This window comes from Danio rerio, chromosome 7 (genome assembly GCF_052040795.2).
Source record: "Danio rerio strain M-AB ecotype USA chromosome 7, GRCz13ab, whole genome shotgun sequence".
NCBI lineage: Eukaryota > Metazoa > Chordata > Actinopteri > Cypriniformes > Danionidae > Danio > Danio rerio.
Genome location: NC_141027.1, coordinates 33,528,160 through 33,545,000, shown reverse-complemented (window position 1 = coordinate 33,545,000; position 16,841 = coordinate 33,528,160). Strand labels below are relative to the sequence as shown.

General features: G+C 36.2%; 1 protein-coding gene across 3 annotated transcripts in view; it reads right to left on the bottom strand.

Annotated features, from left to right (window-relative positions):
• Positions 1-2,355: 2,355 nt before the first annotated feature.
• Positions 2,356-16,841, bottom strand: part of glceb (glucuronic acid epimerase b) — a 74,601-nt gene continuing 60,115 nt past the window's right edge. For 2 of the 3 annotated variants that reach the window (XM_087258519.1, XM_087258518.1), the window contains exons 4-5: positions 11,272-11,511; positions 2,356-6,179 (exon numbers count right to left, since the gene is read on the bottom strand). In XM_087258519.1, coding sequence (XP_087114645.1) covers positions 5,155-6,179; positions 11,272-11,511 — 1,265 coding nt within the window. In that variant the 3' untranslated portion in view covers positions 2,356-5,154. 3 annotated transcript variants of the gene reach the window in all.

Below are 16,841 nucleotides of genomic sequence, written 5' to 3'. Positions count from 1 at the left end.
AGATGAGCTCCATGGGGCGCCTTCACCCCCAGTCCACCGGCGCTATGAGCTCAGCTAATGCTGGCTAAAATAACAGCCAGACTACTGAGAGTGGCTGTGACAGGACAGAAGAATGAGGACGGAGTTTAATGTGCCGGATCAGACCCCAGGCTGCAGAGAGTAATTAAACCGCAGTGTCCATATGTGTGACTGAGATAGAGAGAGAATGTCATAGGGATTATACAGAAAAGGGACATCCGAGATAAATGCTTTCAGAGGGCGATGCAGTGAACACCTCGGGGAGTGTGCAACATTCTAATCAGCTGGTGAAAAAGTATGACTGACCAGATAGGGTTAGTTCACCCACAAATTTCATTTCTGTTTTCATTTACAGTTCTTGGCTCCAAATGACATGGAACAAATTTTGATCGTCTTCGGAACACAAATGAAGATATATTAATTAAATCTGGGATATTTCTGTCTCTCCGCTACACCCGAAGAGATTTTATTTTTATATATGTCAGGTTCCACATCATTAATTCAAGAGTTCAGACTTGGATATTGCTCGATAATAATAGCAGGTTTGGCATGCTGTTCCAGGAGAGAACCCTGAGCTCAGGGCTCCCACCTGGTCAATGAGCATGTGAGGGGGTATAAGATCAGGAAGGTTTTGAGAGCTTTGAGGTTTTGAAAAAATTGGGCGTTTCTTCGGAAAAAGACGATAATGGATTAGTTTTAGACAGGCTACTTATAATGATTTGGGATTAATCTGATTGGCTTACTAGTGATTACAGATGAGAGACCAGCTGTGATCAATCATACCATGTGCTCCTCTCAAAATTAGTTTTTGAAATTTTACTTTGTGTAATTTTACAACACGAAGAAATCAAGTTACTTAAACTAAGCTAAACTTTTAGATTTTACAAATTTAGGTGGACTGAAGATAAAACAATTAAGCTGTGCCAAAAAAAAAAAAAACCTGAGAAATTGTGTTGTTTCATCAGTTTGAACAAACAGAAAATGTTTAATTCATTATAAACAAGCGCTTTACAAGATGAACGTTTCATTGAGGTTTTTATTCAGCTGTAAGCTGTAAATATTAATCAGCAAACAATGTTCCCAAGCTTTTACAGCAGACTTTGGTCATAGAAACTCAAACAAGCTTAATATGTGAAAACCAAATCTTGCATACTTCTAGAATACTTTTGTACGCATATACAATCAAAATAACAATTTTATTAAGCGGTTCCTCAGTGTCAATATATTGTGTGCACTCAAGAGTACTGTGTATGCGTGTATAGCCCAGGTGCCTGTGCATGTGTCCTGTTTGAAACAAAGCACATTTAAAGAATACATCAGCACAACATGGATGAAGACAAAGTCCCTTTAAGGCAAGTAATTTCACTCGGCAGCCATCTTTGAAACGCTAAATTCTGTTTAAATGGGAAAACATTAAATTCTACAAAATTGCTAGTCAAGCTTACCATTGAATTTTATTTTAGAAATCACCAATAAAATTAAACAACTGTATTATTAGTTTCATTTTTAAACTTTCCAATCACAAAATCTGCAGAAACTCACATCTGGTCTGAGCCCCACCCCCAGAGAATACTCAGTCTAATAGCAATCAATGATTGGCTCCTGTGTTAGAAGGCGGGGCTTCATTCACCATGTTGACCATTACACTTTTCCCTATTCAGAACTATACGAGTGACATGTCTTGTAAAGTCTTTGATAAAGAGCATAGCTTATTAACATGTGCCCTATACTGACACTAAGGAAAAGAAAATGTTGCAAGAAGGTGTAATTTTTGTTTTCTGTGCACGTATGTAACGTAGCTTGTTAGTTTTTCTTTGGACCCTTGCTGTCAGTGGAGGATGAGGGAGTTGTCAAATTTAAAATATCCTAATTTGTTTTCCAAAGATGAATGAACGTCTCAGGGGGTTGAAACGACATGACGGTGAGTAATTTCACTGAGAATTTTCATTTTTGGTTAAATTAATCCTTTAAGCAGGTATGGTTTGGCATTTTGTTTATGATTGCTGATCAATATTTATATGTGAATAAAAGCCTAACTAAAATCTGTTAATTTCATGAAGCGATCAACTCTTCGAAAAGCTTGGAACAAAGGGCTCAATTTATTTTTGATCTCTGGCATCAGCGTTGTCACTGAACATACTTTCAATGGAGGAACAGAAATCTCTCAGGGGGATAAAATATGTTCATTTGTGTTCTGAGGATAAGAACTAAAGTCTTATGAGCTGGGAAAAATACAGTGCATAAATCATGGCACACACTTTTAATTCATGAATCAAATATGAGTTGGTTAATCTAACAAAAACTGTGCTTTGTGTAAAAGAATCAGACAAAAATAAATGATGTATAAAACGAAATGCCTTTATTTATCCAACTTTAAAAAAGCAATTTAAAGCACAAAGACTTTAATAAACATTTGTCCTGCATAAAAATGATCGCACATTGTGCTTCCTTTGCAAAGTCCTACAACCTCTGGGTGTGCAGCTGTTGCGATCCAGTTGAACCATTTATTGCATACACATGAAAATACACCTCGCATGTCAATTTATAAACTTAAGAATGTAAAAGAGAAAAAAACTGTAACCAAAAAGAAAGGGCAAACTGTTTTACAATTCTAAACTGCAGCAGCTTGCAGAGGAAGGCTTTGCACATTGTCCAAACCAGATGATTAAAAAAAATAGGAGAGAAATGAGAATAAATTAATTCAAGAAACTATAGTTGTGCTTTAACATTGCTCACTCCAAGGAACGCACTCAAATGCAACCAATGTTTGGTAAACCAAACTCAAAAAGGAGGCTTTTTTTTTAAACAAGGCTTTCAAAGAACAGACATCCTATTTCAAGTCTCTCTTTTCCCTTTAGTAATATGTAGCACTGAGCATCAAGATTTGCACACATCCCCACATATAGCAGTGATTAATAACATTCCCTGTTTCCTTCTAAACTCACTCCACATTATACAAAACTAAACTAAAGGTGAACAAAATAACAAAAAGGCATTTCTTCAGAGGAAGGCATGTCCATAACACACCTCTAAAAATTTACTTCAATCACAATCTCTCTCTTTCAAAAAAAGAAAAAACTAGACAAATGCTAAAGTTACAGACAAAAATAACTCAAATTTTGAGGACTTTGGTACAGTATAAATGAAATGCAGCTCTCTGCCTCGCTCAAGGTAACATCTTTTCTTCATTAAACGTACTTCTATCTGCTCATTAAATGACAAGTATGAAATGTGCATAGTATTATATGTGAGATCCGTGTCTGTGAGACTACAAGCAGCCTGATTTTCATGGGAAAACATGATTTTTAAACCAAAAGAAGGTCAACACAAAAGATACGCCTCGGGGCCCGTGCACCCATAGTCTCTAAAAGCCATCTCTGCCAAACAAACCAGAAGCTTTGATATCAAACATTTAGAAATGTCACATTTCTCTTCTCTGACATTTATTTTCTGAAATTCAAAGCCAAAAGAGCATACTGGAATGTGAACATCTGCTCGAGATGGTTCAGAACAGCAGGTTGCCAGATAATGGGATAATATCTCGGCCTTTTAGCAGCCTTAGTGAGATTAGGATGGACAGGATTGAGCCAGGTGGAGGTTTTACGGCAGAGGTCAAGTGGCTGAGCAGATATTTACATAGCCAAAACTCAAGAAAATATTTCCGTCTGCTGTACTTGGCTGTGCTAGTCAGAAGGCAGCTAAATGATTTTGGTGATGCAAAGAAATGCTTACAAAAAAAAAAGAAGTAAAAAATAGTCGAGCATCCAAATCATTTCACTATTTAAAATAAAACTCGTGTTTTACATGGCTGAGATGCAAGATACTCAACTGAATGCAAAGCAAAAACAAAAAAGAAAGTAGATATAGTTTAGATCAGTGTTTCTCAACCACGTTCCTGGACTCCCACCAGCACTTCAAGTTTTAGATGTCTCCTTTGTCTGTCACACTCATTACAGGTCTTCCAGTCTTTGCTAATGAGCTGATGATCTGAATCAGGTGTGTTTGGTTAAGGAGACGTGGAAAATGGTCCTCCAGGAACATGGTTGAGAAACACTGGCTTAGATTTTACATTAAAAAAAATCTACTGAAAATACAGCTGTCCAAAAAGAAACTGTGGAATAATTGGGAAGAGCTACAATATATCAGGAAACAAATCTGACGATTCCCTTATTAATGATTCACTTCCATTACGGCAAGCAACTACCTTGATGTTGGTGAAGTTACAATTCATCACACAGCTGTTTAAAGGCATCCTTAACACACACAACACGCATGCCACACAAGTAAAGTGCATGACCAGTCTACATGTTACAGGGATGAACACCAGCTACGCCACCATTCCAGCAGATTTCTCAGAAAGCAACCAAAGCTGTGTGTGTTTGTCAATCCGGACAGTGGTATCTTAGTAACTATAGCTATGTTTCCTGAAATCTGTTGTAAACATGAAGCAAGTGACCTACGACCGCCTCTCTAAAGCTCTAAGTGCATTATGGGCAGGACTGGGCCGCATTAGTGACAGCTCAATCTGATTGTGGTGGGATTCTGACAGAGCAAAGGATCATGAAACACAGACTGAAGGCTGGAGAACGAGTTGAACAAAAAGGCGTTGTGTTTCCCTCCGACTGGGGAGACCTTCAGAAACATAATAATGCTACAGTTGAAGACATTTTCTTCATAGCTTACATGAACTGTGTTCTGCTCATGAATTGAAATAACAATCGCAGCTAATGTTTGCTCAACATGTTTGCCTTTCCGACTGTTTCCCGAACATTGCTTTGGAAGAAAGTTCTGAAAGCCGCTTTGCGATCCCTCATCTTGACTGAAGTGTGCCCAAATGTGGCAAATCTCAGCAGACGTGTTTCTCAGTCAAACCCGCAGATCCGGAGCTTTTAATATTAAATACCCAAACCCTCCCTCTTCCTCATCCACACACATGCTGCAAGCAGCTGCGTTTGCACCTAATTAAAACCTCAGCATTGACACAAGAAGCACTGCAATTACGGTCTCAAACTGAAAACTGGCTACCAATGAGTTCAGCCATTATTTTTTTTCTCCCTGCAAGTCACCGTGGCCCTCATAGTGGCAGTCAGGAAGAGGTCAGCGAGGGCAGATAGAGATCTTCAAGGTGTGCTCCGCTTAATTGTGCTTAGCCCTCCCTCCTTTCAGGTAGCTTTTCCAGCGCTTGACGGAGTCCCTGAAGATGGGCGAGTTGTCAATAGTACCCAGCAGCTGGAGCTGGTTGATGTGCGTTGTGTGGTAGTCCCAACGGGCCAGATTGGGCGCCGTGCCCAAAATAAAGTGGCGCAGGTCATAGATAGTGCCTGACCCTGTGTCATACAGGGGAAGCATAACTTTCAAGGACTCCATTCCCTTGCTGTACAGCTGTCCCGCATCCCGCCCGAGTTTCTCACCCGCAGTTTGCGCCAGGTCAAACAGACCTATGAGGGAATAGATGAATCCATTCAGAACGAAGGAGCTGGGGATTGTGGGGTACTCCTCATACCAGTCATACTTGTTCATGAACACTGCTTTGACACCGTGCTGTTCTGAGGGCAGTTTAAAAGGTCCGGTGGCTCGCAGGGCAGCCTTTAGGTACGTGTCATCTTTTGTCATTAGATAGGCACGCACTAAAGTGGACATGGCTTGTCCTTGTGCCATGGCCGAATACCAACCTGGCTCCAGTGCACGGAAACCCTCCCCGAGTTTACGAGTGACCATGATCGGCCAGCCACCACGCTCGTCCTGGTTGCGCACCAACCAGTCACTTGCGGCATAAAAAGCCGCCATATGTGACGTGGTGGAGATTGTGATATTGTCTATTGTCCCGGTGCCGTGCACCACTAACTTTACAACACGCCTTGGCATGGTTTTCGTGGCTTTGACCGCTTTGGTGTTGGAGAGGCCAATGCCTTTGCGTAGGTCAGTGAGAAGGTCACGGGTGACGGTGGTCCATGTGGTCCGAGGGCCGATACCATAGGTGATGTCACGATCCTTAAGCAAAATGAGCTGGGTGGTGGTGACGTAATGGATAACAAATGGCGGCCCTTTCTCTGTGGTCTCCAAGATTACAGAGACGCTACCATTAGATGTAAACTTCAGGTCAAAGGAGATGATGAAATCTTTAGTGTTGCCAAGAGGAAGTGAGACACCCTCTGAGTTTTCTGGAACACAAGGAACAGAATTAGGAAATGTTACAACAGGTTCAACAGGATGTCAACTATGGTTAGAGCAGTTGCAAATGTTTGGCTTTGATACAATAGCAAGCTCAGGGTGCTGATACTTAGTTAAAGTACTCTTACAATGACTGAAAATATACTGGTTAAACATACAATATCATCGCAATTATGAAATCGGGACTGCTGATATGAACTCATTGCATTTTATATATACAAATAGTAAAGGAATTGGCACAAAAAGGGAATTAAACAGTGGAAAAAAGCATGTAGCTTGTTGCATCAAAATGCATTTGTATATTAATATAAACCCATGTATTGCAACAAGAATTGTCAAATATGGAATTTCTGCCATTTTATTTCACATCATTTGCTTCGTCAAAGTAAAGTGAAGTAAACCTTTTCTACTGTCTAAGCGCAATACCTCGGAATCTACAAAAAAAAACAGAAAACTAAAAAGCAAACAACATATCACAATAAAAAGAGCATTAGAAAGGTTTGATAAAGTCGAAAGTTTTACATCGCCTTCATTTCTCTAAAACTAGATTAAGTAAAATGTTTCCCTCTCTATCTCCTAAATGTGACAGATGTGGTGGGGCAGGCAGAAGGGATTTGGCACATTTTTTTTGAGTTTTGGTCCAGCTTTCTTGAATTGTTTTCCAGTGCTTATGGAACCAATACCCAACCTGACTAAAATTTGGCTATTTTTGAATATTGTAATATAATGGACACCTTTCTGTTAACCCAACAGCAAGCCCTGATAGCTGGTTTGAAGGTAGCTGGTTTTTACAGCTAAAAAGATGATCTTACTTAATTGGAAGAGATGGTTGAATGAGCTGCTTTATGTCAGTGAAATGGAACAGTTATGCCTTAAACTTCACAGAAAAACAGCCGAAACCACACGCGGACCTATCTTAAGACTCTTTGGTATTTTAAGTTTGTAAATTTACATCTCTAGCCTATATATTCATGACACTGGCTTTGTAAAAAATGTGAATATTGTAATCTTTTGTATATATGATTATGCTTTATATGTTGTGTGTATATATATATATATATATATATATATATATATATATATATATATATATATATATATATATATATATATATATATATATATATATATGGGGGTTAATGTCAATTAATCTGTACAGTTTTTTTTTCTTTTTTTTGGTATTGTACTGTTTTTGTTAAATATCTTATTAAAGTTAAATAAAACAAAATATTACAGTAAGTTTTTATTTCTTATAATCCTTAATGAGCATGAGTCTGAACACTGTGCAAATTAAACACTAATAAGGTTTGCATTCCTTTAAGCAAGCCCACCAATCAAGTATTACATTAAGTTGTTCAAATAAACAAATCCTTCCATCCCAGAGCTGATTATTCCAATCATCAAACGTGTCATATTCTCCGAGTTTGAGTGCAATAACTAGATAACATTATCTTGTAGACAAGACTGCAGATTGGCAATAATAAACACTCAATGCAACAATAAAAACAACAACATTGAAGATCAAATTAGATGAGTGTATTCCAATTGTTCCTCCAGCTTGAGAAGCTCATAAATGAACATCCGTATGCTGCTGATTGTAGCAACAATCACTATCACTATATGTTGCACATTAAAATGGAAAATTGCACATATGGGTGTTCAGTGTAAACCTAAGCAAACCATTGAAAATATTGATTGTTTTTGCCAAGTTCATCCAAGTTGGTGTTACCACTAAAGTTTATTTATTTATTTATTGTTGCGCATTGCATATTTCTTTTTTTCTATGGCCCGCCTTCTTGTGTTGTTTTCTGTCATCCCATAGGCTTCCATTTTGAATATGGTCCAGGATCTGATTGGCTGCTGGTCGCGAAGACCTATAAAAGGAAACTTTCGGCAGGGTTCAGAGAGCTCATTTGTGGTGCAATGGTTGCTAGGAGTGGAGAGCTACTGGATTTCCCTACTTCTCCAGCTGACTACCAACCTTTAGTCTTGTAGAAATGTTTATGTACTGTACGTAACTTTTAAGAGGTTGAGCTTGTATGCAGAACTCTTGTATGTTGAGCTTGTATGCAGAGGTTGAGCTTGTATGCAGAACAAAAAGAAAACTTGTTCATACCCTCTACAGAGAGGAGAAAAGCAGGCATGCAATAGCATGAGAAACAGAATGAGGTTGAGTACCCGAGTAAGAGAAAACTCACAAGACAGGGTAATAACAACAACATTAAAGCAACACAGAAAATAGTACAAGAGTGGTATAAAGAGTGGTGTACTGTATGTAACTTTTAAGAGGTTGAGCTTGTAGGGGTGGCCTGCATACTTATTTGATTAATTTTGACTTTATGTTTAAGGAGGAAGGTAAGCTTCGTGTATTTTTCTTCAAAGATTTACAGGTAATTTAGTTTATTTACTTATTTACTTAGTAGATTCTTTTGTTTGTTTTTTGCCCTATGGCCACCCTGAAGAGTTGCTCATTTAAACTACTATTTTTCTATAATAAATATACTCCATTACTCTCAACTGAGTGTTCGCGTTTGATTGTTGACCAAACGGGATCTTTTGCATTAGGTTTTTTTTTTTTTTTTTGGTTTGGGATCCATCATCTACAACTTTTTCAGATGTGATGACAAAAGAAAAAGGTCTATACAAAAACAGATTCGCACAGACTAGTGAAAGAACTTGAGATGGTAGGCATAGTCTTAAAGGCACAAGGTTTCATTTGCCACTTTCTCCTGGGGTTAATGAAACAGACACATTGGTGTCAGACAGGCTCTGCCCATGAAATGACTTTAAAACAATCCATCTCACACTGGACTGTGTTAAAACTCATTTCTCCTCCACAAGACTGTTGAGTGCACTGCAGTGCAACTGCAAAGTGAGCAGATCAGTTTGCGAACTCTCCATCAAAGTACTTTATCTCGCTTTGTACAGAAATGCACATTCAACACTTCATCCGAAAGTCATCTCTCATTGTTAGTGTCAAATTCCTCTTGCCGACTTTGTCTGCATTGCCTTCTGACAAGGTTATGCAGAACAAAAAGAAAACTTGTTCATACCCTCTACAGAGAGGAGAAAAGCAGGCATGCAATTGCATGAGAAACAGAATGAGGTTGAGTACCCGAGCAAGAGAAAACTCACAAGACAGGGTAATAACAACAACAACATTAAAGCAACACAGAAAATAGGACAAGAGTGGTATAAACAACAAAAGCAAACTCAAAGGAAAAGAAAAGAGGCTGCAGAAGACATTTTGGCTCAAACAACCCCTATCACTATTTAATGTACTCATAAATCCATTACTTAAGGCAATGCAGAGACTAAGTGGATTTGTACTGTCCTGCTCTGATTACCCTGCCATCAATAGCAGTGATGTGGAGGACGGAGAGTGCAGGAGGGAGGCAGCATCCTGCTGGAGCCTTGGACCCAGTGTGTCCTAGATGGCCCCGCTCTAATCAATGCTCTGGGTGATGACACCAATTACTGCCTGCCAGCGCGACAGCTCTGCTAATTCTAATGGCTATTGATTAGCTCAATGCTAAAAAGCAGCACGGCGTGTCTGAAACCTCAAAAATGCTGCCTTATCATTCAGTATCCAGAGGGAAGAACAGAATGTACCGACTACTGATGGTTCCATCTGGTCGATTTCTGAAGACAGCAGAGATGTTTCCTTTATCGCTTTCACAATCACAATTCTGTGTGTGCACAATTTGGTGATTGAAAGTATAAAGAGAAGATTTTTTTTTAGCATATGATTCTATTTTTACAGATAATCAAGTATTATGGGAGGTTATTAAACAGCCTCTTTGTAGTCTATAAAAGATGACTGTCTTGGAAACATTTTCTAAAATATAATTTATTCCTGTGATGGCAAAGCTGAATTTTCAGCATCATTACTTTAGTCTACAGATTAACATCATGATCTTTCAGAAAACATTGAATGTGTTCAAGAGACATTTATTATTTTATTTTTGTACCATTTTAGTGCTTCTTTCTGAATAAATAAAAAAATTAAAGATTTTTTTTTCTGTTTTTTGAGTAAATATCTTACTCTAAATGTCTGAATAGCAGTGTATGATACACCATTATCATTGTTTTGGAGTGTTTATATGAATGGCCAGTGGAGCAGGACATGCAAAGATGAAAAGAAGAAAAACATGAGCAGGGATGCAGAAAAACTGCACTGGTTTCCTTCATTGGACTGAAACAGTTTGAAAAACATGATTTATTCTTTAAGTTTGACTGAAATTGAGCTGTAAACATGAGGGTGAAACTGAATATAAATCTAAAACTGGCTGAAGTGTATGAAGTAGGACATTGTTTCAGCATCATTATCGCGATGTGATCATTCACAATAATCGCATCACAGGATATGCATTGTTGAGTCTGCATTATAGTTTATCATTTATGTGACTGAGGCCTGTGACCGTATTATGATTTTAAAATCACTTAGGCTTAAGAATTTGTAACTATAATAATGATTAATTTTATTAAATTACATTTATTTTTATTATTTAGTTACTGTATATATATTGTATATATAATACTGTTAGACTCAGAAAAATGATAAACACGCTTTATTAATTTATTTATAAAACACTCACTTTATTTCACTATCTATCCATCCATCCATCCATCCATCCATCCATCCATCCATCCATCCATCCATCCATCCATCCATCCATCTATCTATCTATCTATCTATCTATCTATCTATCTATCTATCTATCTATCTATCTATCTATCTATCTATCTATCTATCTATCCATCTATCCATCCATCCATATAGATATATTAATATATTTATATATATTATATATGTTTATTTATGCTTGTAGATTGTTTGTTTGATTTTGTGCAGGTGCACACCTCTACAGAATCATCATGATCAATCTAAAATGATTCATTCTTTCCAAATAGAGATATTTAAGTAATCTAGTAAAATGTATTTTTTTATCAAAATGATATTGCAGAAATATCACAATGTTAAGATTTTTCCAATATCGTGCAGCCCTAGTATAAAGAACAAAATAATATTGGATAAAGGAAATAAATTGAAAGTGTGCAGTTTAATATCTGCTTGGGTACCTGGAGCACTGAACTGCCGTACAGATGTGGCTCTGGTCTTGTCATATACTCTGGTGAGTGAGCAGCCCTTAGGGACAGTCCATGCGCTGGACCTGCTGTCTCTCTCCTCCGCCGTGTCATACACCTCCACATGAGGTGGCCGCTCTGTCAGGTTCTTACTGTAATGACTCAGGCCATACTGAGCTATCTGGATAGCATAGAAATACCCTTGAGGGCCCCACTGGGTGGACAACGGTACTCCTGTAAGAAGGAAACAGAAAAAAAAATATAAGAGACTGGGTGTTATAGCCCATCTATGAGTCTATTTATTTACTTGAGTAAATGTGTGTAAATTTATATTTATTCAGTTTTCTAATTAATTTCTATATAATTATTGACTAATATAAATTTTTTCATATGATTTATTTACATATTATGTAAAGTAATATTTTCTGCCTTTTAGTATATATTACATAAGAGACTTGCTTTGTTTACCAAATAAAGAGGATCTAATTGGATTTGCATTGTAGACATTAAATAAAAGTTAAAAAGGTATTATTTCAGAATTAGATATTAAGGTTTTAGTTATGATATTCCCAAAGTCGTTCTGCAGAAATCCGAAGATTTTTAACAAAATTCTCAGCAGAAAAATGTCAGCAGATTCTGTCTTGCCCAAGTTATTACTCACAGGAATGCTTAGACTTATAATGTAAACCAACTGAATATTGGACCCAGTGTAATGTGATTCACATTAATAAGCACAGTGCCTAACAAAGCCCTGTTAAAAGGTTTTTGCAAAGCGACAACACCAATATAGACACAAATTCTGAGATGCACTCATTAAAAATAACAATAACAATTCCCCCAAGTAACACAGGTTTCTAGCCTTTAAACACCAGTATCTTTTTAGGTCACCACACAGCAGAGCAGCTTGGCTACAATTACATGTTCATAATACTGACGGTTTACACTGACTTCAGTCTTCAAATGTGTTATTTTATAAGGCTTTTTTTACTGTTACTGTTGAGTCTCAAGTATCAAGCAGTGTTTTAAGACATAATTGAACATTCATTTGTTAAAAAAAAAAAGGTTTTATGAATAGTAAGTCAATCCAGAGCACTCAGCAACAACTGAAAACATAAACCATCAGTTAGATAGAGATACAAGAGGTGGACACTGAGACGAAAAGCCATTAAAGGTGCAGTATGCAAGTTTGACACCCAGTGGTTGAACTAGGTATTGCACTCCTGGATCAAAAAAAATGCAAGCGCAGGTTGCCAGATTAATGAGACCAACAGCAGTTGCCTGACTGTCAAGTCTAAAGGCTGATTTAAATCATCTTCTAAATAAAAGCAACGGCACCCAATAGAAGGAATATTTTAATATTAAGTTTTTTGTTCTAACAAACACCTGACATTTATATTTTAGAAATGGCTTCCATTTCTTGTAGCTGAACAATAGGATAAACTGACAATGATCACCACAGGTACACCTCATGTGCTCTATTCAGTGTTAATTGCTAACAATGTGAGTTTGAAAACCATTTTACATGACATTTATTGCAATACTACTAAAAGCAGTAGCAGATAGTTCACCTCAGATCTTGAAAATCAAATAAACAATTTGAAATTGAACTTTAGAACCAAACACATATTAGTGATTCAGCATGTACATTTAATAATGTTAAAGAGGTTTAATATGTATTAACAAGATTTTAAATTTCTGTCGCATTTCATCTGGTGCGAACATCTAAATTGCTTATCAATACAAATCTCATCACATAGTGTGTTGTTAGGAAATGCAGTTATAATGTAACCTGCTCAGCCAATGTTTATATTAGTAATATTTACGTTTTTGCTAACTAATAAACACCTCCTGCGGAAATATGAATCTGCATCTGATTTCGGAGTCTGCTACTGTCCATCGGAGTTTGCATTATGGTCGCATGCTTTGAAAGTCTTTCCGAATAAAGGAATGAAACACGCAGTTTTCCATTAAGGCAACCGAGGGTGCTGAAATATAATTGGCTAAACTGGTATTGGGTGGGTTAAAAGGACCAAAACAAAGACAGACGTTCCGGCACATAATGGACATTTTCAAAGCATAATATCTGACTTTAGCAGATTTTGTTTCTTTAATATCTGCAAACATATTTTGGTATTTTTATGCTTTAGTAGAGTCAAAAAAACGTACAGTTGAAGTCAGAATTATTAGCCCCCATGAATTATTAGACCGCTTGTTTATTTTTCCCAATTTCTGTTTAACAGAGAGAAGATTTCTTCAACACATTTCTAAACATAATAGTTTTAATAACTCATTTCTAATAACTGATTTATTTTATCTTTGCCATGATGACAGTAAATAATGTTTGACTAGATATTTTTCAAGACACTTCTATAAAGCTTAAAGTGATATTTAAAGGCTTAACTAGGTTAATTAGGTTAACTTGGCAGGTTAGGGTAATTAGGCAAGTTTGTTCTGTAGACTATGAGAAAAAATATAGCTTAAAAAGGCAAATAATTTTGTCCCTAAAATGGTGTTTAAAAAAAATTTAAACTGCTTTTATTCTAGCTGAAATAAAACAAATAAGACTTTTTCTAGAAGAAAAAAATATGATCAGACATACTGTGAAAATGTTCTTACTCTGTTAAACATCAATTGGAAAATATTTTAAAAAGAAGAAAAAAATTCAAAAGGGGACTAATAATTCTGACTTCAACTGTATCATCTTTAAAGTAAAGTCTTCTTGAGTTAGTACAAATTACCTTGGACTCAAATGTGAGGTTATGTTGTCGGCAAAGACAACTAAATTTTAAGAAGAAAGAAGAAAGTAACAGGTCACCAGGCTTTAATCCACCCTCTCTCCATCCTATTTTTCATTTAAGCACAGCTCATCTATTCTACAGCCTGGCATGGCAATAATCAAGCCACAGGCAAAACACTGCAACCGCGGTGCTACTTTATAGCTGGCTTTAAAGGATCTATTCACAAACATACACATAAAAAACCACATGTGGGGTTAAATACAGACATAACAAGGCACTATAGATGACAAACGCACCAATGAGATTGCCTTTCGCTTTCCAGGGCACACACACACACAGGCTCTAAGTGGGACCTGTATCAGGAGGCAGATGGGCGCTGTGGAGGCGCTCTCTGGCCTAGATACTATTCAGAGCACTCTGATCCTCTGCTGGAGGAGACGCCATCCCTCAAACTGAAAGAGGAGGAAAAAGGAGCTCTCGTTCACTGTCGCCCTCCATGCTCATCTCCTTTTCATTCCTTTTTATTCTTTCTCCTCTCTCTCTCCCTCTCCTTCAGCGGAGACTGATGAGTCTGTCCGCTGTCTCTGATAATAGGCTCTCTGCTCTAACACACTGCCGCAGGCTCATGTGGGTTATTACCTCTGAGCTCAACACACTGTTTTTGTGCTTCTGACACCCAGGATGAAACGAGGAGAACACAACCTCTAATTAATCTTTGTTTTGCACGTTTGCGAATGTAACACCTTTCCAAAATGGACATATTGCCGCAAATTATATATTCAGAGAAAGGCCTAAGCCAATATTTTGTTGGCGTAATAATCTGTTGCAGAGTAAAAAGTTAAAAATAAATGCTAACTGATGATCCAAATATTATGAACACCGCAAGTCGAAATACTTGCATCCAACATAACATTCCTTGAGCACTAGACCCAAGGCTGCTTTTAAAGTCGGTATGAAATGCATCTGCAGTTACATTTTTATTCCTATTGTAACGCATACAGTAAAGCAAGTAAAACAGCTACTCAAACAAGAAAAAAATATTGATTTTTTCCATCAGGCACTGACTGGTGCTGTCATTTGCTCTTGCTGCACATATATGCACGTCAGAAAAGATAAGGGATGTCCTTGCAAGTGGAAATTATTTTGATGAAAAAATGACAAGTTTACATGGATTAAAGTGCCCCTATTATGCTTTCTTGAAGGTTAGTTCATTTAGTTTTGGATGATTCATAAGATCTGAAAATAATGACATTTTCTTATGACTAATAGAAATCACCTCTTTACTCAAATGGTCTCAGATCTTTAAAAAAAAAAAAAGATCTGTGAGTGCCAAATCAGATTTATTTCTACTTGTTTAATTGTTATGGCGCAGAGTATAATTACCAAATTGCCCATTTCTGTTGATCTTATGAACACAATGACAACTGAAATCTGTTTAGATTAGAATTTTGATGAATGTGCAAGTTCAGTGGCTGAATTTTGCACGTTTATGAATGCTCTCATCATATAAAACTAAGTACAGATACAACGCAAGAGATTGATTTATAAGATTCAATGCTTAAAACAGGAGATGATTTAACTTAGAATTATAAGGTTCTAAGGTTCTATCTGACATTTTTGTCAAAATTGAGTTATTGACATATTCTTATTAAATGACGAGTTATTTACATTATGGGATTTTTTCTAAATATAAGTTGTTTACATTTTACGACTTATTTTAAAAAAAACTAAAAAGGTTTTAACTACAAAGTTGAACTCTAGCTTGGCTCTATAAGGTTCTTTCTGTGACCGATCAGATTTCTTTGTCATTTTACCTGATTGCTCTATTGACAGTGAGAAAAACGAAAAAGAAACACAAAATCAGAGTCAACTAAATAATGCAACATCATATAAAATTGAGAAGAAACCTGAAACTGAAAACATGTATGTAAATGTGATGATTTCTATGCGTTTTTTTTACATTGACATGATAAATTGTTACATTGTTGGAAAAAAAACAGGAACTAAGAAAATGTAATATATTAAATGTGAAATTTTTTATTTGTGTATATATAGTCAGTAAAACATAAATATAATTCAATAATTCATATAAATTATATAATTCATATTAATTACATACAATTAACAGCTGCACTGGACAAAATATTAAGCACAGCCTAGTATCATTAATTTAAACAAGAAAAGTTATTCATTCTAGAACATTAAATAAATGTCATAGACAGCAGAATTTTCATAATTTAAATTTAGAGTACATAGGATCCCTGTCATGTAAATGTATGAAAGAGAACTGTTACACACATATTGTTTGCTATATAAAATGCAAACACTTTGAGGCTCAATACCTCAGAATCATTTAGAACATTTAGAACTCCATTTTACATATATAATTTATTTATTGCCACATCAGCAACTTATGGCTATTTTAAGGCAAAATGGATATACACAAATAATATTGCAATATAAAACAATTTGTAAAATACAAAAAAATTGTATTACAATAAAAAGTTATTTAGACAAATATATAGGATAGAAATAAATAAAATAAACACAAAAATATCTTTAAAGTTAAATAAGATTTTTCAGTTAAATTTTTGATAAAAAATTTAAGATTCTTCCTGGTGGTACCTTTTTAAAATGGTCCATCAAAGTACCCTACTTGTAAAAAAATTGTCTAATGGTATTTAAACTTCTATTTTCCAACGAAATATGTTTCATTATAAGAGCAGCTTGGCAATACCTACATTTAGGTGGTGCTTCGTTATTCAGTTAATACAAACAAGTCAACTTAGAATGTCCAATTTGACATCTAGACAGACAGTTTGTTCA